Genomic DNA, 22,841 nt, shown 5'->3' with positions numbered 1-22,841 from the left:
TGGGGAGAGACCCTCGCTCAGGGCGCCACTAGACTTGGCGGCCGGCGGCCTATCTGGGGGGTTTTGGAGCGTATTTCGGCGGAGCGATTGGGGAGGAGGGGGCTTGTTGCCGGATTCTTCAGCTGAGCCGGAGATCGGCTGCTGGGGGTCCCTGGGCCGAGTTGTGAGCACGGCCTGCTGAAGGGAGATCCAGCCGATTGCGCGACGGGGACGGCCGGGGCTCTCCGGCTAGGGCGCGCGGCTGGCTGGCTGGCGAGGGAGCAGGTGGGGAGGAGGCGGGGGTCCTCACTCTCTTAGGAAACGCACCCGTGCGCCCGATTGCCACGAAGTCCGAAGGGTGCGTGTGTGGAATTAAAAAGCAAAAACGAGATACGGGCAGGGCAGGCAAAGAGTTTTCTGCAAGAGGATGGAGGGCAGGTTGAAGAGAAAATCACTCAGGATGAGACAGTCAAATCAGCCATGATAAAATGGGCTCAGGATATTGGGTATAACATCATGTTTGAGGACTGGGAAAGGTTATGGACCACCGGAATGAAATTCACGGCATGTAATGCCTTGAAGGAAAATATTATGAAAATGATTTATAGGTGGTACATGACCCCAGTCAAGCTTGCAAAAATATATCACCTGTCTGATAATAAATGTTGAAAATGTAAGGAGGCTGAAGGGACATTCTTTCACCTCTGGTGGACTTGTCCAAAAGTGAAGGCCTTTTGGGAAATGATCTATAATGAGTTAAAAAAGGTATTTAAGTATACCTTTCCCAAGAAACCAGAGGCCTTCCTCTTGGGCATTGTTGGCCAGAAAGTGTTAAAGAAGGATAGAACTTTCTTTATGTATGCAACTACAGCAGCAAGAATACTTATCGCAAAATATTGGAAGACACAAGATTTGCCCACACTGGAAGAGTGGCAGACGCAATTGATGGACTACATGGAACTGGCTGAAATGACTGGCAGAATCCGAGATTTGGGAGAAGAAACAACGGAAGAGGACTGGAAAAAATTTAAGGACTATTTACAAAAACAATATAAGTTGTATGAATGTTAAAAATTTACACGATTCGGAAACTATAGCTTCAGCAATTAGATTTGGGAAACAGGAAATTATATTTTAAGTAAGAAAAGGTCAAAATCTAAGGTAATACTATGTTTAATTTAAGATATAAGTAACTGATGAAAAGTATGTTAAATTTAGAGGTATAGTATTTGAAAAGTACAAAATAAGGTACGAAACAAGGTAATAATTTGCTGATATCTTTATTATAAAGAATGCAGGGTAAGGGAGATGCGAGGAAGTCCAGTTAGCTATATAAAAAATGTGTTGAATGGTTGGTTTTCTTTTCTTCTTTTTCTTTTTTTCTTTTTCTTGTTCTTTTACTTTTTTCTTCAGTGTATGTTTCTAACTTTGTATTTGAAAACTTAATAAAATATTTATAAAAAAAGAAGAAGAGAAAATCCTTTCGCTTTTCTGGGGCGCAGGGAAGTCTCAGAGCTGGAGGTTGGGGAAGGGACCCCCTTTGCTCTGCCCTCTTCTCCTGTCTTAGATTTGCATGGGGGTCCCCGCCCGAGCTTGCCTGGCCACCGGGCCACACAAGGGCCACGCTCTACGCGGCGCACCTTGCTAGCCGCGCAGCTGTCCTCCGCGGCTGTGGAGCGGCCCTGCGCCGGTGCCCAGCCCCTCTGAGTGCCCGCTGCGCTGCCAATGACAAGCGGGCGACGTCGCGGGCGGGGAAGGCGTCGCTTTCTTTCCCGATCCTTCATCCTCCCAGTCTTCCAGCCCTTTTTGGGGTTGGAAGCTCGTCTCGTTCGCCCTTCTCCTTTCTTCACCCTGCGCGCAATTTTCCTCCCTCGTCTCCCTCCCCATTTCTCCTTCCTTCCTTCCTGACTGACTGACGGGCTTGGGCTCGGGCTCAGGCTCGGGCTTCGGGTAGGGCTCGGGCTCGGGCAGCCACAGCGTCGGCGGTGTTGGCGATCGGCGGCGCGGGGGGATGGCCCTCCCGGGGGAGCCGGCGCTGCTCAATGGGGTTGCCAAGGAGACAGGCCGGCCGCCCCCCTCCCCCGGCCCGGCGCCCCCCGCCGCACCGGCGCCCGTTATTGAGCTGGTGCGCGCCGGGCGCCCTATAAAAGCCGCGGACGCGCCCACCGCCGCCCGAGATTATTGGGGGGGCTGAGCCCCCCCAAACGAATTTTTGAGGGGGCTCGGGCCCCCTCAAGCCCCATGGAGTCGGCGCCTATGGTCAATTGTTGGGAATGACAGGAATTGTGTTATACAAATCAAAACACACCTGTCCTCCTAAATTCACTCTGAATTGTGCAATGCAGTTCTCCAACCCAAAAATGTGTACAAAAACTCCCCTTATAGAAGAGAGAGTGCGCACAAAATGCACATATTGGAAAAATAGCATGCACTATAATTAGGAGAGATGCACACAAAAATATGCAAAAATTTTCATTTATATTATTTTTTTTTTTTTTTTGCAAAGTGATGTGGAAATGGGATGGACTGAATTTACAATTGGAAAAATGAGAAAGTGATAGAAACCAAATTTTGCAGGTTTATCCATCCCTAGTTTTTAGACCCAAAGTTCTGTCATTATGTCAACTTCTGTTCTGGGTCAGAGCAGAATCCAATACATCCATCAGACTGGAAAAAGCCAACACTTTCTTTTTCTAGTCCTCATGGATGTGTAGATAAATCAGGGAGAAGGCTTAAAACTCAAATGTGAAAGTCAGTAAAGCACTTGTGCTATTTCTTCCCCGTACACCAGGCTCATCCCAACTTGCCTCTGCTGCTCCACTGCCAACCTGCTTTGGGCTGCTCTCCATTGCTCTAGGGGTGTGTGGATATGAAACAACAAGTTGGGTGCTTAGTGAGGCAATCTCAGCATTGCTTTGCCCAATGCCAAACCCATCCACAACAACACACACCAATCTGCTTTTATAAAGAAAGGCCTTTTTAATGCTCACTGGACTGGTGCTGATAGGCAATGTAGTCCAAAACATCTAGAGTGAACCAAGTTGAGAAAGGCTGGTCTAGATGTAGTAACTGGGCAAGAATACCTCACGTAGGACAACATCACATAAAACGTTATGTAATAAATGTAGGGGTTACTCGTGCGCAAGTTGGTGCCACTTCTGGCTAGTTTGCCTTGTTAAACCTTTTCTGTCTGGACAGCCCTACACTTCATGGCTGTTCAGTCGCTGGCAGAATCCATCAGTGGGCGTTTCTTAAACCTTTTCCAGCATAAAAGTTGTTTGACTCCAAGTCTCCTCCTACTCTCCCTGCACGGAAGTCTTCTGCGCAGGGAGGGCATGGGTAGCGGAGGACCTGTGCTCTCCTCGCTGATCTCCGGCGAGGAGTCCTGGAGCCCCCTCGCCGATTCCCCCATCGGTCCCCCTTTATCCCTGGTGTTACGCTGATTTTCTTCCCCAGCTGGTGAACCGCCTCTCCCCCTGCTGGGCCCTTCTCCAGCATCATTTGAGAGCCTCGCCTCCACCTCTGGCTCCGATGTCAGTTCCCTGACACGTTACTACTACTGTCTGGTTTAGCCGGCCAGTCAAAGCTGTTTCCCGGGGTGTGACTGCTGTTGCCTGCTGACAGATTCTAGGAGCCACAGGTGAGAGCTGGGAGCAGGATGAGGGCCAAAGGTGGACAAACTATCCCTGAAGGAGCACAATGTTCCCCCCCACCAAAGGTACTACCCTCCCCTAACACCCCATAAACTCTAAATCAGGCGAGGGTAGCTGATGGGTCCCAAAACCTTGGTGAGTTAGGGACTTTCCCTGCATGCGAAGACAGGCTCTGGCGGGTTGAATGGAGGAGACCAAGAGTGAGTCCAATGGTCAAGAAGAACCGAAAGTCATTTGGCAGTGGCATTGCTCCCCATAATTTACACATGTGTTTATTTGTTCCACTTTCCCTCTCTGATTAAACAGTTTCTACAGGTTAGAAAATACAAAATCCAGCACATCTTGTTTACCAGCAGCAAAAGCAAGATGAGCACATACTATAGGCCAGTGTTTCCCAACCGGTGTTCCGCGGCACACTAGTGTGCCGCGAGACGTTGCCTGGTGTGCCGTGGGAGGGAGGCGGGTGAGTCGGGCGGCGAGAGGCGGGGCGGCGGCGGCGAGGAGAGGCCGCCCAGCGCGGGGCTCTCGCCGTCTGCCTGCCTGGCTGCCTGCGTGGCGCTGACGTCACGGGGCTGTAACGTGCCCCACATAGGCACACGCGGGGCGGCGAGCGAGCTCCCTCCCACATCCCATCGCCGGCTCTGCACCAGGCGGTAGAGCTCGGCGAAGTCGCCGCGCTGGAAGGCCAGCAGCGCGCGCGCCTTGGCCAGGCTCTCGCCCGCCTGCGCCTCCAGGCACGGCGCCTCGGCGTCGGGCGGCAGCGAGCCCAGGAAGCGGCTCAGCCGGCTGGGGTCGCCCGCCTGCAGCAGCGCCTCGCACACGCACGAGACCTGCTCTGCCGAGAAGCACGGCGAGCGCGGAGGATCGGGCGCGGCGGAGGCCAGCCCCGCGCTTGGAGAGGACGCAGCAGCCGTTGCCAAACCCGATCCTCCTCCTCCTGCTCTGCCGCCGTCCTCTGGCTCTCGGCCGGGAGGAGCCTGCGGCGACGAGGCGGGCGCCGAAGTTGGCAGAAGTTGGCGTGCCGCCTCGGCAGCGCCTTCGTCCTCCTCCTCCTGCCTCTGCTCTCCTCCGGCGGCGGGGGCGCGCCGCCCTCCCCGGCCGGGGGGCTCTGCGGGGCCCGCGGGGAAGGAGGCCATGTTCGCGGCGCGCGGGATCGCGGCCCCCCTCGCCCGCCTCCGGCCCGCTCCCCTCCCCCTGCGCAGTGCCCTAGCCGTGCGGGTCTCCTCCCCCTGCGCCGCCGTCCCCTTTCCACATCCTAGGAGCCGCGGTCCGCCTACCGCCCCCGGGCCGCGGCGCAGCTCCCAGCCTGGGCTGGCCTCCACCTCCTGGGACGCGCGCCCACCCCTGCGGCCCCCCAAACTTCGGAGCAACTGAATGCTTTCCCATGTAGAACAGTCCCTGCAAATAAAAACCTAGCATATTTGGAAGAGGGATGCTAGCCTAACCATTACCTTCTATGCTGTTACTATTTTTTTTTATTTTATTTTTTTTACATAAGTAAAAAGTAACCTTTCCCCATCTGGCATGGTGGTGTGCCTCGAGATTTTTTTCATGAAACAAGTGTGCCTTTGCCCAAAAAAGGTTGGGAAACACTGCTATAGGCAATGATCCCTGTTTCAAATTACTTCCGACTCTGAAAAACAGCCATCTGTTTCTAGGCTTTGCCTTTCTTCAAAGATAGCAAACAGAATGTACAATTCCCAGGGTCCTCTGACTGGGAGTCATTACTATTAGACAGGTTAAAATTGGCTTAACTTTCTTGTTATATCATCCACCCAAGGCTTCTGCGCTGAGCAAGCAGCACAGAAATGTCCTGAAGCAGGAACCTATTGGTACTCTTCCCAGGGACCAAATGTAGCTGCAGCATTAATTGTCTCATGGTCATAATGTCTCACAGGAAACAATCTGCAAAGCTGTACATTATTGCTTTAGAAGCAGAGACAAAAATCCATGGCTCATCACCTCCAAAAGTTTCGAAGGCATCCAAACCAGCACATGGAGATGAAGGTTCAATTTGCTCATCTGATGGTCTTACTTTCTCACCTATCTACTTATTTTCACATATTACATTTATATCTCCCAAGGATTTACAGGAAGTTTCTCTGATCCTGGCCAGGCTTACAGCTTACATCAGCCACCTCAGACCATTCACTCGGTCCTGCGTCAAAAGGGACGCGTCAGTGCAGCCCCAGTCCTCTGTGTCTACTGGTTCCAAGGACGAGAGAGCTGCTGCTGCTGCTGCTCCAGTGACTTGAAAAGTTACATGAATATAGGAAGTAGCCTTATACCAAGTCAGACAATGTGATCCATCTTAGCAGTGCCGTCTGTATTGTCTCGACCGACTGGCAGCAAATCCCTGGAGTTTCTGAGAGGAAGACATTCCCAGTCCAACCTGGAGATGCTAAGGATTGGATCTGGGACCTTCTTCATGCAAGGCAGTTGCTCTACCACAATGGCCCTTCCCCAAAGTTCTTTAGAAGTTCAAAAAGAGTTCAAGCATGGTCCACAAAAATAAACTTAACTCACTTTACGTCTTTAGGTCTGAATTCTGGCTGAACAAGCCCAGGAAGGTACAAGGCAGATGTACAGGCTCCCAAATTGTAGAAGGCTTGTGTGATGTCCTTCAGCATTGGGCACCAAAGATCTGGGATCTTGTCTGCTAATAAGAGAAAAAGAGTTTGAGTGTATCTGTCTATTTGAGGTTCTTTCAATTTCTTGTTTCTTCATTTTTTCTTGTAATATAGACTTCTATTCACTTTGCCTAATATGCACATTTTTGCTAAGCAATTTTCCCTAATAGAATATCTTTTTGTATTTTATTTTCACGAATATATGTATTTTAATGCACACCTTACCCCAGTATATGAATTTTTGAATACATTATGTGGCTGGAGAACTTCGCTGAAGGATGGCTGTGTTTCTGTTCATGTATTGTTTCATAAAGTGCAAATGAGGCAGGCTCACTTTTAAATAGGAACCTCTGGGCTCATCTACACTTCCACTTGCCCCGTGCCTAGAAAGCAGTTTTCTGATTGTCCCATGCTTTCTAGACACTGGTTTTACCTCTTTGCCCCACTGTTTTCTGCTGAAAAAACGCACTTTGGTGCTAAATCAGAACAAATGTCAGTCCATAAAAAACCTGTCTGCTGTTTGTTCCAATTCTGAGCTAAACTGTGGGTTTTCTCAGGGGAAAGTAGCAAGGCAAATGAAGGCATAGATTCACCCAGAATCTAATTTCATTAGGTGTCCAGTTGCAGAACACAGGAACAGATCCTTGTCCCTTCTCCAATGAGAAAGAAATACAGTGGTACCTCGAGTTAAGTACTTAATTCGTTCCGGAGGTCCGTACTTAACCTGAAACTGTTCTTAACCTGAAGCACCACTTTAGCTAATGGGGCCTCCTCCTGCTGCCGTGTCACCGGAGCACAATTTCTGTTCTCATCCTGAAGCAAAGTTCTTAACCTGAAGCACTATTTATGGGTTAGTGGAGTCTGTAACCTGAGGTACCAATGTATCAGAACCTTTTACTGATCTGGAGCATTTTGGTCTGGAAAATGAATAAGCAGCATCTCCTCCTGCAGTTTCAAGCAGCAAGCTTGAAGGGGATGATGTTCCTTGCCACTTGCTTCTCCTTGCCTCATGGGGGAGGAGTGCTGCAGGAGTCAGCACCTTTATAAGCGCACATCCACAATACAAACTTATATTAGCTCTATGTTAGTTTAACTTTCATAGCTTCTCTCTATTGAGGGTAGTAGCTTTTTGGGTTAGATATCCACAGATTTAAAGCCCCTAGGTTTCTGGCAGTGGGGGACTTTTCCCACAATAAATTTGATCAGTGCACACACTGTACCTTTACAGCACCTTCAAAGCACATTCTCCCCCTCGAAGAATTCTGATTTAGCCCTCTTTTTTGTTAATTCATTAAATATGTACAATGCCCTTCATCTGAAGAAGGTGGTTCACAACATAACAAAAGAACAAACAAAAGCAAACCAATAACCCATAAACACACTGAAAGGGGCGCAGAATGCCCAACCAAAGCCCTGGTTACAGAGAAACGTAATTGCCTGGCGCCTGGAAATATGTAATGAAGGTGCCAGGTGAAACTCTCTGGGGAAAGCATCCCACAGACGCGCTGAGTGGCCTCTTGGTGGGTACATTGTCTTGCATGTTTTTAACATGCCAAGCAGCGGCGGAGTATATGCTACTGCCACCCAGGGCAGGCAAGCAGAGGGAGCCCACTCAGCTGCTTCAAGGGCACACTCGGGCCGTCCTGCACAGCTTTGCCAGGTGCTGGAGGCCAGGGCAGGAGAGAGGCGGCAACACTGCTGCTGCCCCTCCTCTGCCAGGTCAGGCCTGCCCCGGGAATGGAGCTGTGTTGGGCCACTGCACGAAGCAGCTGTCTCCGCAGCTCTCTCCCGTGCCAGAGCCAGGCCTCAGAGACCCGGCTGGGTTTGGCTTCCCTCCCTGTGGCTCTGGCTACGATGAGGGGCCTGTCATGGAGGCACCTCGTCACACCTGGGGCCACAGCCCCCCCTGCTACACCACTGATGCCAAGGCTGGGAGGACTATGCTACAACCACCCACAAGTGACCAGAAAATTTGTATGCATTACAGCAATTTTATATGCTCCTCTCACTCGGACTAAGAAGTTGTTACCTTTGTCCCAAAAGAAACCAGAACTGCTGCCTGCCTGCCTGATGGATGAAGGAACAAGAGAGGCTGTCTGTTGCTCACTCACGGCCTTCTGAAAGCAGGCCTTGCCCCCACCCCAAGGCCAAGTGTGGTCGCCATTCTGCTGCCCCCCCCCCAGCCACTTGGTTTAACAACCTCAGCTAGAAAGGCCAGAAGACCCCCACCCAAATCCCAGAGCGCTGAGGCCCCTTCCCTTCCGGTGTCTAAGCAGTTAAGCAAGCAGGCTGCTCAGGGTGACTCAAGCCCTCATAGCACATAATTGCCTGAGGGAAACAAATCTTTACCATCAGACAAACCACTGCCTTTCTTTGTTGCAGCCATTTGCAGCTGGTGGGTTCCCCCTCCACCCCAGCCTTTGTTTCTTCGCCAGCTTAACAGATCCTCTAATTACCACGTAGAATGGGAGGAGGGAAACTGCCGCTTTCAGGAGCTGGGTGGCAAATTCCCTCCCTCACTATTCCCTCTTCACCTCACAATTACCTGACGCCTGGCTGGGCCATATCCTGAGCAATTTAGTTGCTGGGGGTGGGAAGAGTCTTTGGCTGGGGCAGGGTAGGGCGCAAGAGCAGCAACAAACTGCTGTGCATCTGGAAGGGATATGGAGGGTGGGGGGGAAGCAGCATCACACACGCAAGAGCGCTAGGAGTGGGAGAAATGAACGAGGGACGGAGCCAGATGTGCACAACGACCGACCGTCTCTGAGCTGTGGGCCTCCTGGGCAGACGCTGGCTGGGAAGCTGGTGCTGCAAGGTTAGCAATATTGGGTCTGGGGAAGGGGCCAGTAGTCCAGGGACTGTTTACCACTGAATCAGAACAAACATCAATCTGCAGAAAACCCAATTCACTTTTTTTTACAGTTCAGCAGTAAACAGCGGATTTTTCTGAGGAAAGCAACAGAGCAAACGAAAAACCTCTGGGACCCGTGCCTAAAAAGCACAAGATGAATGGGAGTGTGGATGAGCCCTAATATAGGCTTATCTGCAACAATATTTGTCCGAAATCTTAACAACCACTAAAATACATCTCCAATTTGCCTGAGGTCTTTGCATCCTCATGGGAGCCTACACTGCTACCCACATGGGTGGTTCCGAGCCGGAGCCGACTGTCTCTAATAACTTCCCCAGCTGTGCTAAGCCATTAGTTCCTGAATGTTTATTGCTGGTGTTCTCCACTCTGTGCAAGAGTGATAGCCCCACGGTGAAGCTCATGAAAGCCAGAAAAGTCAAGTCTGGTAAACATGCCCACTCCCCCGTAGCTTATGCTACAATGAGAAAATCTGCTTTCCTGAAACCCGAGAACGGATGCAGGAAGCGAAGAAAGTTCCTTCTCCCTCTGATAAAGCCATTATATCCCCGGATCTCTTGGCTGCTTTCACATCTGCTGGGTGAGTCCAAGCACTTGACGCCTGCCCACATGCTCCTCAGCGGAGAGGGCAACCTCCCTGAGGAGCCGAGCAGGAGGCGGACGCTCACGGCATCTGAGGCAGCTCCTTCCGTCTCAAAACTGACGTGGGAAAGCTCCTGAGCACAGCCATGCGCTTCTCTGCAGGGCTTCTCCAAGAGAATGCATTGGTGGATTGTGGCCTCCAGCTCCGGCTTGTCTCATGTTCTCCTACTCTGAGCACTTCTCCAAACTTGAGCCTCATAGGAAAGCCCCTCCGCTATGGACACAGCATTGAGATGGAGGAAATGCCTCTTTTCATCTCAAAAAAATTCATGGGGCTTCCACGCAATGGTTTTGTTTCCACAAAGATAATTATTTCCTGTACCCCTGATGGCTGCAAATTCCCCATTCCCATTCAAAATAAATAAATAAAATTAAAAAATTGCCCAGTAGCACCTTAGAGACCAACTAAGTTGGTTCTGGGTATAAGCTTTCATGTGCATGCACACTTCTTCAGATACATGAAAAGCTTATACCCAGAACAAACTTAGTTGGTCTCTAAGATGCTACTGAGCAATTTTTTACTTTTTTAATTTATTTTGACTGCGTCAGACCAACACGGCCACCACCCTGAATCCCCATTCCCATGGAACTGAAAGGGCCTCACTGCAGGAGGAGAGCCCTTCTTTTAGAGAGCATGGAAGGAGGCATGCACAGAGCAGAAACACACACACACTCCAAAGAGAAGCCCCCCCAAAAAAACCTATTTGTGTAGTGCGGGGGGGGGGGAGCTTGGGCACAAGGCCAAATGCAGCCCACTAGGTTTCTCTGTCTGGCCCTTGCAAAACTACCCAGCCAAAGGCGCACCTAGGAGTTGGTGAAACCAGTCCCCACGGGGGGGGGGGCAGGCCCAGGCAGGGAGGGGGCACAAAAATCACCTCTCAGACTATGAAGTGTATGGTGTATATGTGTTTGGCAATGAGCTACTGCTGTCGAGATCAAATGCCGGATACGTTTCCTGTCGGTCTTGCTCCGCTTTTCACCTTCCTCCTCCCCTCACCATCACTCTGGATGCTTTGAGTACTTGGGCTACGTAAAATACAGTAATTTCTAATGTGGCTGTTGTGATAAAGTGATGGGGGGCGGGAGAGGATGCCAATACAGCTCCTTGCCAAAGGCACAAGAGACCCTAAATTTGCTTCTCTACCCAGCCAAAAATACCCCTGAGCATTTTTGCCTGACTGGAAAGTGTCTTCAAACTCTGCTAAAGCGTCTTTCTTCCTTGGATGATGGAAAGAGGACAGTGTGTCTGTATGTAGAAACCAGCCTACTGTGCAATGTATATTCATTGCTCCACCCACTCTTTCTCTGGCTCCAAGACTGGCAAGGGGCCACTGGAAGGCTGCCCAGAAGCTGGAAAAGGTTCCCCCACTGCTGGCATTGTCCACGGTCACACAGCAGCTTTGGATGTGACGTTGATGCTGCGATGACTTGCTCACCTACAATTAAAATAAAAAAATTCCTTCCAGTAGCACCTTAAAGACCAACTAAGTTAGTTCTTGGTATGAGCTTTCGTGTGCATGCACACTTCTTCAGATACACTGAAACAGAAGTTTCTATATGTACCTTCTCACTATATAGAAAGATCTGGCAACTTCTGTTTCAGTGTATCTGAAGAAGTGTGCATGCACACAAAAGCTCATACCAAGAACTAACTTAGTTGGTCTTTAAGGTGCTACTGGAAGGAATTTTTTTATTTTGACTATGGCAGACCAACACGGCTACCTATCTGTAACTCACCTACAATTGTCTGTCATTCATATATTTCCCGCCTCTGCCACCTGAGAGACGGCCACGCTCCTGGTGCATGGGCATATCCTAGGCAGAGGAGATGGGAAACTTTGGTTCTGAAATAGACGGTGTGTGATCCACTTGTATTTCCTGTTCTCAGGGATTTCCTAAAAATCCACAAGCAACACTAAGAGCACTTGGGAGCCTGTATATAACCCATGGGCAACCATATGTTTGCACTCACTTATTTCAAAATTCTCACCAGTGGAGCGAAAGCAGTTGCCACAGAGCCTCTGTCCTCCTTCCTTCCTAGGACCTCATCATTCAGCCCCACCACCTGAGCGTCGTCTGGTCCGCACATGCTGAAGAAGGAAGTGGCTTCTGCTTTTTGTTGTCTCATCCATCTGACCCTCCCCCTGCCCTCCCCTTCTCTTCCCCCACTCAGCATTCAGCCTCTGACCTTGCCCAGTCCTCTTCCAAACCCATTCATGTTCCTTGCTCCACGGCCTCCCTCCTGCTGGTTCACACTAGATGCTCCCTTTCCTCTGCCTGCTCTGACTCATTTACTCTCCTGGCTCACGCATGTCAGAACGTGTGTGCACCATTGGCCTGGCGGCATCAGTGGGAAGGGGAGTGCTCTGCAGTGGCTTCGGAGACTTGCATCCAGGCTCTGTGACAGCTGGCAGGCTGCCTGTCACGGGTGGCCCAGAGCAAGGCTCTTGCACCAGAGCAGCTTCCCCTTTCCACCAGCTGTGCACTGCAGAGAGCTGGAAGAGAGAGTGAGCCAATGGGGAGAGGGGAAAGAAGGAAAGGAGGAGAGGAGTCACAGCCATGCCATGCATTTAAAGCACAGGGCTTCCCCCAAAGAATCCTGGGAACTCAGTGCCCTTATAACAAATGACAGTTCCCTGGATTCTTGGGGGAAGCCCTGTGCTTTAAATGCCTGGCATGGGTGTCAATGTGTCCAAAGAACAGGAAGAGAGGATTTGTGAGCATTATAGGGAGGCAGAAGGAGTATTATATATTGCTATAGATTCCGGGGAGACCCCACACCTAAACCCTGGATGGAAATTAATAAATGGAAGGGTTTTGATGAATTGGGATATGGATGAAAGTACAAGCCATAGGAGCCAACTCTTAGGGCCTGAGGTCCCTTTGCCCCCCCCTAAAATATTTGAGGGGGCCGGTCCTCCAAAAGTTGATGGGCATTGCCATTCAAATGGTGTCTGTGCACCAAGTCATGTACGGGACAGGGCTTACTTGCCCCCAAAATATTTTAGTCAAGTTGGCACCCTGGTATAAGCTGGGCTGACTTAACATGACAAAAGGGGTTGATGGGCATCTGAGAGGAATCCTTTGGCCTGGGGAGTCAGATGGTGCCAAGGTGATGGGATGTATGTTTGAAGTGACAGGAAGAGAGTTTTAGCAAGGTGTTCTGGGAAGAAGTGGGGGAGAACAAGGTCTGGGATCCATCTTGGACAGGCTGGCTGAAGGCTGGCTGGGAGAGATGCCCTGGACAGCTGCACGGCTATAGGGGACAACTCTTCTTGAAATGACCAAGCTGTAAGATCTGGACTCTCTCCATGCAGACGGAAGGTGTAAATAGGTGAATAAGCCATAGTTCTTAAATCTACAACAGTCTCTGCCACTTCTTCAAATCTCCAGAGGAGCATAGACCCTATGAGAGTGCCCAGGACCCCCTGAGATCTCACCAACACCTGGCAGAGAGTAGGATTGGCACCCAACTTTCGGAACAATATGAAGGAAGCAGAGGCTATGGTAGTCAGACTTATTGGGAACCTATGAGGCAGTGTCTCTGTGTGTGACTAACAGGCAAATGGGATTACTCTAGTCCAGGGGTCAGCAAAATTTTTCAGCAGGGGGCCGGTCCACTGTCCTTCAGATCTTGTGGAAGGCCAGACTATATTCTGAAAAAAATATATATGAATGAATTCCTATGCCCCACAAATAACCCAGAGATGCATTTTAAATAAAAGCACACATTCTATTCATGTAAAAGCATGCTGATTCCCAGACCGTTCGCGGGCTGGATTTAGAAGGCGATTGGGCCTGATCCGGCCCCCGGGCCTTAGTTTGCCTACCCATGCTCTAGTCCTCCACCCTCTCTTCCCAAAGTGATCATCCCATATATACGGTAACTAGCTGCTGATCAGAGACAAGTCAATTTGGAAAAACAGCAGCAGCCAAATACTTGGCCTCTGGCTTTGAGAGCAATTGTATTTGCTTGTTTTTAATGTCCTCAGTAGCTACATATTCCCTGTGGTGCACTACCAATGTATTAGAGCAACCGACCAAGGATTTGCCTTTGAGAGGGTGGGGTGAGCACAACATGGTTGATCATCTAGGCAGGACTTGTTTTTCATTCCCGCTGGACTGCTTTGAGCTGCAGTATCCCACTGATATGAAGGTCTGCAAGGGGGTGAGGGACAGTGAGTCTGCGTAGCAGGATGAAGGCAGGTGAAGACAGATGCAACTTTCTCAGAGCAGAGGGCGCGTGGCATTGAATCCGAAGGGGCCTTTTTCTCTCCAGGGCTCCACTCTGGGGTGGAGCTGAGGGGGCACTTTTTTTGTCTTTTCAGAATGTGTAAATCTGAGGGAAAGACTGCTGTGGACAATATAAATCAGTTAGCTCCTATGGTGTCCCTAACATACTGATTTCTGGAGCAATTTTGCAATTTCTTGCAGCTTTCGGTGCTGCTGTTTTTTAAAGCTAAGGCAAAGGATGAATGCATAAACATGCAAATGCAGTAATGACAATCATAGCAAATGGCTCACATGAGGTGCTGGCTGAGGGACAAGATGGATGGCGGAGGCAGCACGTGACTTGTAGCGATCCGCTTTTGAAAGGCAAGTGGCAAAGTCAGGCTCACACCGCAAGCCCACTGCTAAAATGTCATGTCTTTTTTCACCCCAATGTGAGTCATAGGTGAGGCCCCACCATCGGTTACGTCCCTCTCTGCTCTGTTTGCTACACACCTGGCCACTCTGTAAGCAGCTGAAAAGAAGCACACTGAGCTGGAGGCTCTCTGCCACTTCCTGACGGCAGTGCACCAACCCTCTCCCCTGTGGACAGCAGCTGTCAGAGGCTGCCTGCACACAGAGACCTTCCCTTTGCAGAGGGCAAGTCCACCTCTGGTGTAGGCACAACTGCAGCCAAGCAGTGGCATAGCTGTCAACGTTTCCCTTTTTTTAAGGGAAATTCCCTTATTCCGAATAGGATTCCTCGCCAGAAAAGGGAAAGGTTGACAGCTATGAGCAGTGGTGAACACCAGAACCCATTGTGGGGACCTTGAAGGAGAAGGGGAATTAAGTCCTGGCTTGGGCGAAAGCAGGAGAGCATTTGCTGGCCCAGGGGAGAGGTGATGGGGATGGGTGGCATCAGAGAGAATGGAAAGCAAGAGGAGGACGCTGTAAGGTTCTGTCACTTCCCAAACTAGCATGGCAACAAAAAAGGACAAAAAAGTTTGGCATTGCCCAGAGAGAACAGAATGAGGCAATAAACCAACCTCCCTAACCTGCTATTTTCCAGCTATTTTGGAATGCAACTCCTGTCAGCTCCAGCCATGTAACCCATGCAATATACCTTCTGCAGGCAAAAGTGCACGTCTGCACTGCAGATTAAAATCAGTTTTATAATCTTGTGTTCCTCCCTGGAAGGAATACTAGGTGCACAGGTGGGTCAGGGACTGATGAGAGAGAATTCTGAGCACCTTTACAGAAAAGTACAATTCCAGGTCTGCTTGGGATGGAGAAAAATTGTCAAAAGAATGGCTCATATTTCCAAGTGCTGACATACTGATAGTTAGCTAGTTTGGGTCTTAAACTACTACAACTGCTATGGCTTCCTCTCACTCCCTGCCATTTGGTAAGGGTGCAGAGAATACTCTTAATATCTCTCTAGACCCCAGGCCTCTCTACAAAGAACTATAACTCCCAGGGTTTCCAGCTGGGAGGGAAGTCTGTGGTGTGGGTGGCCTCCTGGGGCTTCCATGCAGAATGCTCTACATTAGAACCTAAGAAAAGTCTTGCTGGATCAGGCCCATGGCCCTTCTTGTCCAGGATCCTGTTCTCACCAGCGGCCAACCAGATGCCTCTGGGAAACCCACAAGCAGGAGCTGAGCACAAGAGCATCTCTCCCCCCCCCCATGGTTTCCAGCAACTGGGGTTCAGGACTGTGGCAGCAGAGCAGAGCCATTGTGGTTAGCAGCCCTTGGTAGCCCTTTCATCCATGAATTTGTCCAGTCCTCTCTTAAAGCCATCCAATTTGGTGGCCATAACTGCCTCCTGTGGCAGGGAGTTCCATAGTTTGACACTGTGCTGTGTGAATAAGTTCTAGCAACCTAAAGCTTGCTGTGGGAGTTTCCATTGAAAGGGGCCATCCAATTGGCAGTGTCATTTGATCTCCCTTTACCATTCTGCAAACTCAAATTTTTAAAATGTAATTTAATTCCCTTGGCTCTATTCCTCCTGTACCCTTCCTGGGTTGTGCATCCCCAGTAAAGTGAGGTTATCATTATGAATTAGCAAAACTCAGGGCTTCCCCATTTTTGTTGGATAACTCTTGCAAACATTAAGCAAGTCTGTAAGTACTGCTACTAGATCTTTGTGGGAAGGAGGAAGGTGACTGAGTTTGTGCAAATGGTTGTAAAACTAAGGCAGGGCTGGGGCCAAAAGGAGGAAGAGAACTTCTCTCTCTCTCTCTCTCTCTCATACACACTCCTCTGTCAATTTGTAAACCTTTACTTTTATGTTATTTATTTCTGGGCTGGCAGCGCACATCCTCATATCTCAAAGCCAATGCTATAGCCCTCATTCAGCTCGGTTTAGTGGGGAAAGGAGGGGAGGGATAAAAAGCAGGTTGTTATTTACAAGTAGACCACTACTGGAGCTCAATGTGGGTTACCTTGCATTTCAAGGAAAGAATGCTATACATCTTGGCAGTTTCCTACTCTTGAAGCACAACAAGATTTTTGTTGGATAACTCTTGCAAACATTAAGCAAGTCTGTAAGTACTGCTACTAGATCTTTGTGGGAAGGAGGAAGGTGACTGAGTTTGTGCAAATGGTTGTAAAACTAAGGCAGGGCTGGGGCCAAAAGGAGGAAGAGAACTTCTCTCTCTCTCTCTCTCTCATACACCCACACCCCCCACATTCACAAACACAGGCCCTACACCAAATTTGTACCGGAGAAAAGCAAACATACCTCCTATTCACTTCAGCAGGATATTGCACAAATGGCCCATGCACACATATTCCTGGCACAGGGCCCCAATCCAGATCTGAACCACGGTTGGCAGGCCAAGGATTGAAATGCACCCACACACCCTCCTCCCAGGATCCTGATTTCCTTGCAGAGAAGGAAGGAAGAAAAAGGCCCCCCTCCACAACCAGCGCAGAAGCAGAGGAGGCTGGGGCTGGAGGGGGATCCTGCCAAGGCTGCCTTGGGGGGGCCTGCTGGCTTGCGCTTCCCTGTCTCGGAGCATGACCAAGACAAAGGGACAGGATTGGGCTCCAGCCAATGCAAGGATAGCAGCACTGGGCTGGGGCACAGATTCTGATCATGTGGAAGCGTCACTACTAAGAAGGGAAGCTTCCCGACCAAGAGGCTCTGCTCTGGCGCCATGAGCGACAGCATCTTTCCCTCCCTGTTTGTGTCTCTCCTTTCCCTCAGCGGCTGACAGCTGCATGAAAGCAAAATCTCAGGTACTTATAACCTCACTGGCTCCGGCTGCTCCTTCCCCACCTGGAATTCCTAATCTTTGTTTGCGGCACCGAAGTTAATTGCCGTGGCGGAGAAGAAGAGGAGGAGGAGGAGGATGTAGCAAACAGGAGATTAAGACTCCCTCATCTCTGGTGCTGCCTTAGATGTTTCTTTCTGTTTGAAGTGTTCCTCTTCCCCCACCCCAGCCCTGGAAGCTCGGAGGGAAGCGGGGAAGCGTTTGCATGTGGAGCAGCAGCCAGAGAACAGATGAGAAGCTCGCTAAAGTAAGCAAATTCCCTAGGAGAGAAGCACAGAATATCTAAAGCAGTATCAGACATCTTTCTGCGGCAATGAAAGGCTGCTCCCCATCCCCGGCGCACACGAGATGCTAATCTTCCCTGCCTCCCCGTCAACAGAGAGTTGCTGCCGAATCTCATCAAAAGCAAATCTTTTAGAAATGAGTTTAAATGGTTTCCTGCAAAACAGCCGAGGAATTGAAAGGCAGCCGAGAGTTTCTATTAGCGTGTGGCCAGAGCGAGGGGTGTGGCCTCGGAAGAGGGGGCGGGGTTGAGGAAGGGCGGGGCTTGGCATGGGGAGAAAGGCGGCACAGTTCAAATTTTAATCTGCACTTTCAAAAACAGTACGCTGAAGCACAGCTGTCCTTAAAAACTGGCACTTTGAAAATAACCTACAAAATGCATTACGAAAAATGCTCACCAATAATGTGCATCTCAGGCAAACTTGCACACATAAACATGTACATTAGGAAAGAGCTGCACGAAAGTGCTGACAAATTTTCAAGAGGGCTTTATGAAACAAAATCACTAGTACATAAATATGGAGAAGCAAACTTAAGACTGCCAAAATGCGAGAGGGAGAGAAACCAAAACTGGCAGTCCCTGAAGAGGCTCCAGGACCAGATGGAGAGACCTGGAGGGGCACATTTGGCCGCGCGTCTTGAGGTTCCCAACCCCTGCTGCCTCAGGCAGAGTGAGGCATCTCCCCCTGTGTGCGAGTGGAAGGCAGAGAGGCCACGGCAGCCCCCTCCCAGCTACGCCCACTGAGCCGCCTGGCTGCTCCCCTTTACTGCAAGGCAGAGCTGTGGGGGCCTCATAGCCCTCTCTGCGCCCGCTAAGCAAGGTTCAGCCAGGGGCAAAACTAGGCTTTATTTCACCCGCGTCAAGACCCAGATTGGCACCCCCACGTGCATTTGCGTCCACACACCCCTCTGGAGGTTTCCCCCGGGCCAAAAAGCCTGGCTAGCCCTCCGGAAGCCAAGGCTCTGGATTCAGCTGCCCAGTCTGGTCAGTGCCTGTTCCGGGGAGTGGCTGTGGGGTGTGGGCAGGGAGAGGCATCTTGTCCTTCACCTCAAGAAGCAAAATGTCTTGAGCCAGCCCTGGGTGGGTGGCCAGGTTTGCATGCAGAAGGTCCACAGCATTTCCAGGTAGGACTGAGAAAGACTCCCCGTGTGAAATCCTGGAGGGCTGCTACCAGTCAGTGTAGGCAGCACTGAGCTAGATGGGGCAATTGCTCTGACTCTGATTAAGCCAGCTGTCTGTGTTCCTAAAGTGGTCTCTCACACAGGCCGGGAGCTGGGGTTGGTTGTGGCTCCCTGCTGAGCACGTGCCCTGGAGGAAACCCGAGTTCACTGCTGTGTAATGTGTGACCTTAGACCCAGTACAGGCAGGAATGGAATAAAACAAAAGGCTCAAGTTGCCTGCAGCAGTTTGGAACTTCTTCCCCAGCCATCCCCAACCTGGTGCCCTTCAGACTACAACTCCCATTTCCAGACAAGTACAGCTTCATCTTACAAACTGCTCCCTCACACAACCCCACACTGACCGGCTGAGGCAATCTGAGGAGTGCTGATTTCCCAGAGGGTTTGGAAGGCACCTGGTGAGACGACTGGGCTCCAAGACATCAGCTGCAAAAGAAGCAGGAGACACACTTAGAGCTATCAGCTGCCTAAAAGGTCCCCATTTAAAAACGTAAATACATTATGCCATAAAAAAATCATCACGTAAAACATTAACATATAACGCTGACCTATCAGTAATACATGTGTGGATCTTCCATATTAAAAACAGCCACAGGAAGCAACAGAAAAAACACCAAGTGAAGCACTCTAAAAGGCTTATGTAAGTGCTGGCAAGTATTATCACTTGATGGCTGCAACCTCAAGTGACGACATGCAAGTGTGGAGCAGCTACCTCTACCCAAACACCGTAGGCAGCATTTCCTTACCACCAGATCTATCACCTCACACAGGCAAGACTTCCTGCTGGAGCCAGGCTACACTTGGCTGCACTTCACCCCAGTGGAAGACGCTGGAAGCCAGAGACAGCAGGTGCATTGCACAACACCAGAGGGCAGGGAGGGGGAATCAGGTTGGTGATGCTTCCCTCGTGTGGAAACCTCCTTGAATCTCCACAACCAGCACTTTGTAGGGGAAAGTTTTAGCACCACCTCTCTCCACCCGTGCTAGCTCACTGCAGAAGGAGACACTTCTTCACATAGTTGGACTATAGAATTGGCTGCCACAAGATGAAAAGGCAATGAAAACAATGAATGAGATTCAAGGAGGATTAGACAATTTCATGGAGGATAAGACTATGGAAGGCTGCTAGCCATGATTGCTATGTTTTGCGTCTGCTGCGGAAGGCAGGGGTAGGCTTCTGAATACCAGTTGCTGGAAACCATGGTGGGGAGCTCAGGTGATGCTGGATTTTGGCATCAATGTTGGCCCTTGAGGAAAGAGAACTGCCCAGGTAGGAGAAGTGATCGACATTTTCCAACTTTACACCAGTTGGATTTGTGGTGCTGCAGAGGGGCTGTTTTGTGCTTGTTGGTGCAGCACTTTGGTTTTTTGGATGCTGAGCAACAGGCCAAGCTTTTTGTAAACTTCTGCAAATATATTTAGGATGGCTTGGAGGTCATCCTCTGAGTGTGCACACACTACGTTGTCATCCGCATACTGAAGCTCCTCTGGGCACCTCAGTGAAGGAATCTGGTCACTGGCGGGGGCCATCGCGGCAGTCCTGTGGGGCGCCCTCCCCAGTCGGCTGGCAGCAAGTTCTATTAGTCCCTTACTAAGGGGGCAGGTGATGCGGGGAGCTAATGCAGCTCCTTTCCCAGGGTGCAAGGGAGCCTTGGCACATCTCGGTTTCAGCACCCAACGCCTCCAAGCAGGGTTGCCTGAAAGTGATCACTGTTGGTTAGTGTTGGTAATACCGGGCTATATGGGCCAATGTTCTGAAGTGGTGTAAATAAGCTTTCTCTGTTCAGTATTCATATCTGGAACTCCTGTGCTCTTGTGCAGCTCCTCTTGGTTCCAGCAGTGCTTGACCTGGAGCAGCTCCTGCCTCGTGGTGGGTGACAGACCTGCCAACCTTGACAAGACCCAAGACCCACCACGTGGCAGAGCTCTGCCTGGAGAATGGAGCCTGCCCAGAAGCTGCCTGTCCCTGCTGGCGGCTATCAGCATCCCACTCTTCCCACAGCTCCTAATAAGATTTTCCTTTCCCAACCCTTCTTTTATCTACCTCTTGATCTCTGTTCTGCCAGGGTCAAACCAGCCGCTAAGCTTGGACTGGGCAACCTCAGGACTCCTTTTCGTGTCCCTCTCAGTCTCCCTCTTTCATCCTCTCGCACTCAGTTTCGCACTGCTGTGGTGGAGCACATCTGGCCAGGCTCATTAGACTGCACTTAACTGCATTTGTCACAGGCCTGCTGTTTGACTGCCAGTGCAGCTCCAACCCTGTAATTTAGTACCTGGGTGCCTCTTTCTGTGTGGCTTAAACAATTAGGCGACTCCATTCTTAGGCTTGGCAGAGGGGGAGCCAGAGGGATGCAGCAGTTGGAGAAGGGGTGTGTGCCCGCATACCCGCTTATGGGGAGGTGGGGAGCTTGGATCAGCAGCAGGACCAAAGGCCCTCCAAATCCCCCTCTTGTCCTGGGCAGCTGGGTAGGCCTGCAGCATGAATCCCCTTGGGATGGCAGCCAGACTGGTGGGTGTAAGACTCTCCCTGCAGTGGTGTATGGAAGAAGGGATGGTGGGAGAGAGCCAAAGCCAGTGAAGTGGAGGTGGGAAAGCAAATGAGAAAGAGACAAGGAGGAAGGGAAAGAAATGCTGGCAGAGTGGGAGGGCTGGGGGGGGGGGGTGCAATTCAACTCAGTTCTCCGTTGCAGGCAAACTGATGAAATCCACACTTTCTGAAACAATATGTGAATTGTAACACAGACTTCCTTTGAAATTCACACATTTCTGAAATTTGTCATGCAGTTCTCCAGCCAAGTAATGTGTAAAAAAATGCATATAGAATGTATAAATCAGTGGAAATACCATATAAAAATCCATTAAGTTATGGAGAAACTGCTTGCAAAAATATGCGTATTTATCAACATTGCAGAAAAACATACATATTAGGGGAAATTTAAATGTTTTTTAAAAATGGAAATTACTGTGGGAATGTGGAGAAATGAATTTAAGATTGGGGAAAATGAGGAAATCTGATAGATTTGTTCATCCCTCCATGACAGACAGGGAAACAGAGCCAGAACAGAGATCCAGGAAGCTATACTCAAAAATGCCATGTCCTGTAACATGGTGGCTTGTGAAAAGCTTATGGAGTACAACAAGGAACTCAAAACTCAGGGACAACAACCACACGATAATGTGAAGCCTCACAAGGACTGCTTGCTGCTTGCTGCCTGCTGCCCAGGAGGACTCCCCTGTGTGAGTGCTGAGGGCCCTGCTCTTGCCACTTACCATCTGGCCTGGGGCGGGGTCTGAAGCCTCATAAGGACTGCGTGCTGCTTGCTGCCTGCTGCCCAGGCCTGGTGCGGGGCCTGAAGCCTCACAAGGACTGCCTGCTGCCCAGGAGGACTCCCCTGAGTGAGTGCTGAGGGCCCTGCTCTTGCCACTTACCACCTGGCCTGGGGCGGGGCCTGAAGCCTCATAAGGACTGTGTGCTGCTTGCGGCCTGCTGCCCAGGAGGACTCCCCTGAGTGAGTGCTTAAGGGCCTTGCTCTTGCCACTTACCACCTGTCCTGGGGCGGGGCCTGAAGCCTCACAAGGACTGCTTGCTGCCTGCTGCCCAGGAGGACTCCCCTGAGTGAGTGCCTGAGGGCCCTGCTCTTGCCACTTACCACCTGGCCTGGGGCGGGGCCTGACAAGCCTCACTAGGGCAGTTGCTGTTACTGCTGGAGGGGCACAGAGTGTTTTTAAAATGTTTTTTTTTAATTTCTTTTGATTTTTTTTTATGTGGGGGTGGGGGTGGATGTTTGGTTGGGTTTGGGGGATTTTTTTGATTTTGTTGCTTTTGTAATTTTTACAGTTTTTTGTTTGTATTGTTTTATTGGTTTTGCTTGTTTGTTTGTTTAAGGTGTTATTTTGTTCTTAAGGGGAGGGGTCAGGGCTGCCGGGGAGTGGGTCCCAGCCCACAAAATGGCTGGGGCATGTTCCACAGGGGGGGATGCACTGGGACAGCCGATCTCAGTGATCACGGGTAGGAGGAGGAGTTACGCTAAGATTAGACCATATCATTACAGAGGAGGCAGGTTTAGTCATTGTCTGAGGACTATTCCTGCCTCCGGGTCTGGTCCTGACTGGATGGATAC

At 50.4% G+C, this 22,841-nt stretch overlaps 1 protein-coding gene across 6 annotated transcripts in view; it reads right to left on the bottom strand.

Annotated features, from left to right (window-relative positions):
- The window catches only part of FAM178B (family with sequence similarity 178 member B), a 192,648-nt gene that overhangs the window by 107,899 nt on the left and 61,908 nt on the right, over positions 1-22,841 (bottom strand). For 4 of the 6 annotated variants that reach the window (XR_014528653.1, XM_083514191.1, XM_083514189.1 and 1 more), the window contains 2 exons: positions 19,065-19,146; positions 6,159-6,291 (listed from right to left, as the gene is read on the bottom strand). Coding sequence is in view for 5 of the 6 variants with exons in the window: in XM_083514191.1 (XP_083370317.1) it covers positions 6,159-6,291; positions 19,065-19,146 (215 nt within the window). In the remaining variant the exon portion in view is untranslated. The remainder of the gene's footprint in view (positions 1-6,158; positions 6,292-19,064; positions 19,147-22,841) is intronic. The other 2 variants (XM_083514192.1, XM_083514190.1) reach the window with 1 other exon arrangement.

This window comes from Podarcis liolepis (assembly GCF_965112155.1).
Source record: "Podarcis liolepis genome assembly, chromosome: 7".
Classification (NCBI taxonomy): Eukaryota; Metazoa; Chordata; class Lepidosauria; order Squamata; family Lacertidae; genus Podarcis; species Podarcis liolepis.
The sequence above is the reverse complement of the archived record's forward strand: the minus strand, read 5'-3'. Positions and strand labels throughout refer to the sequence as shown.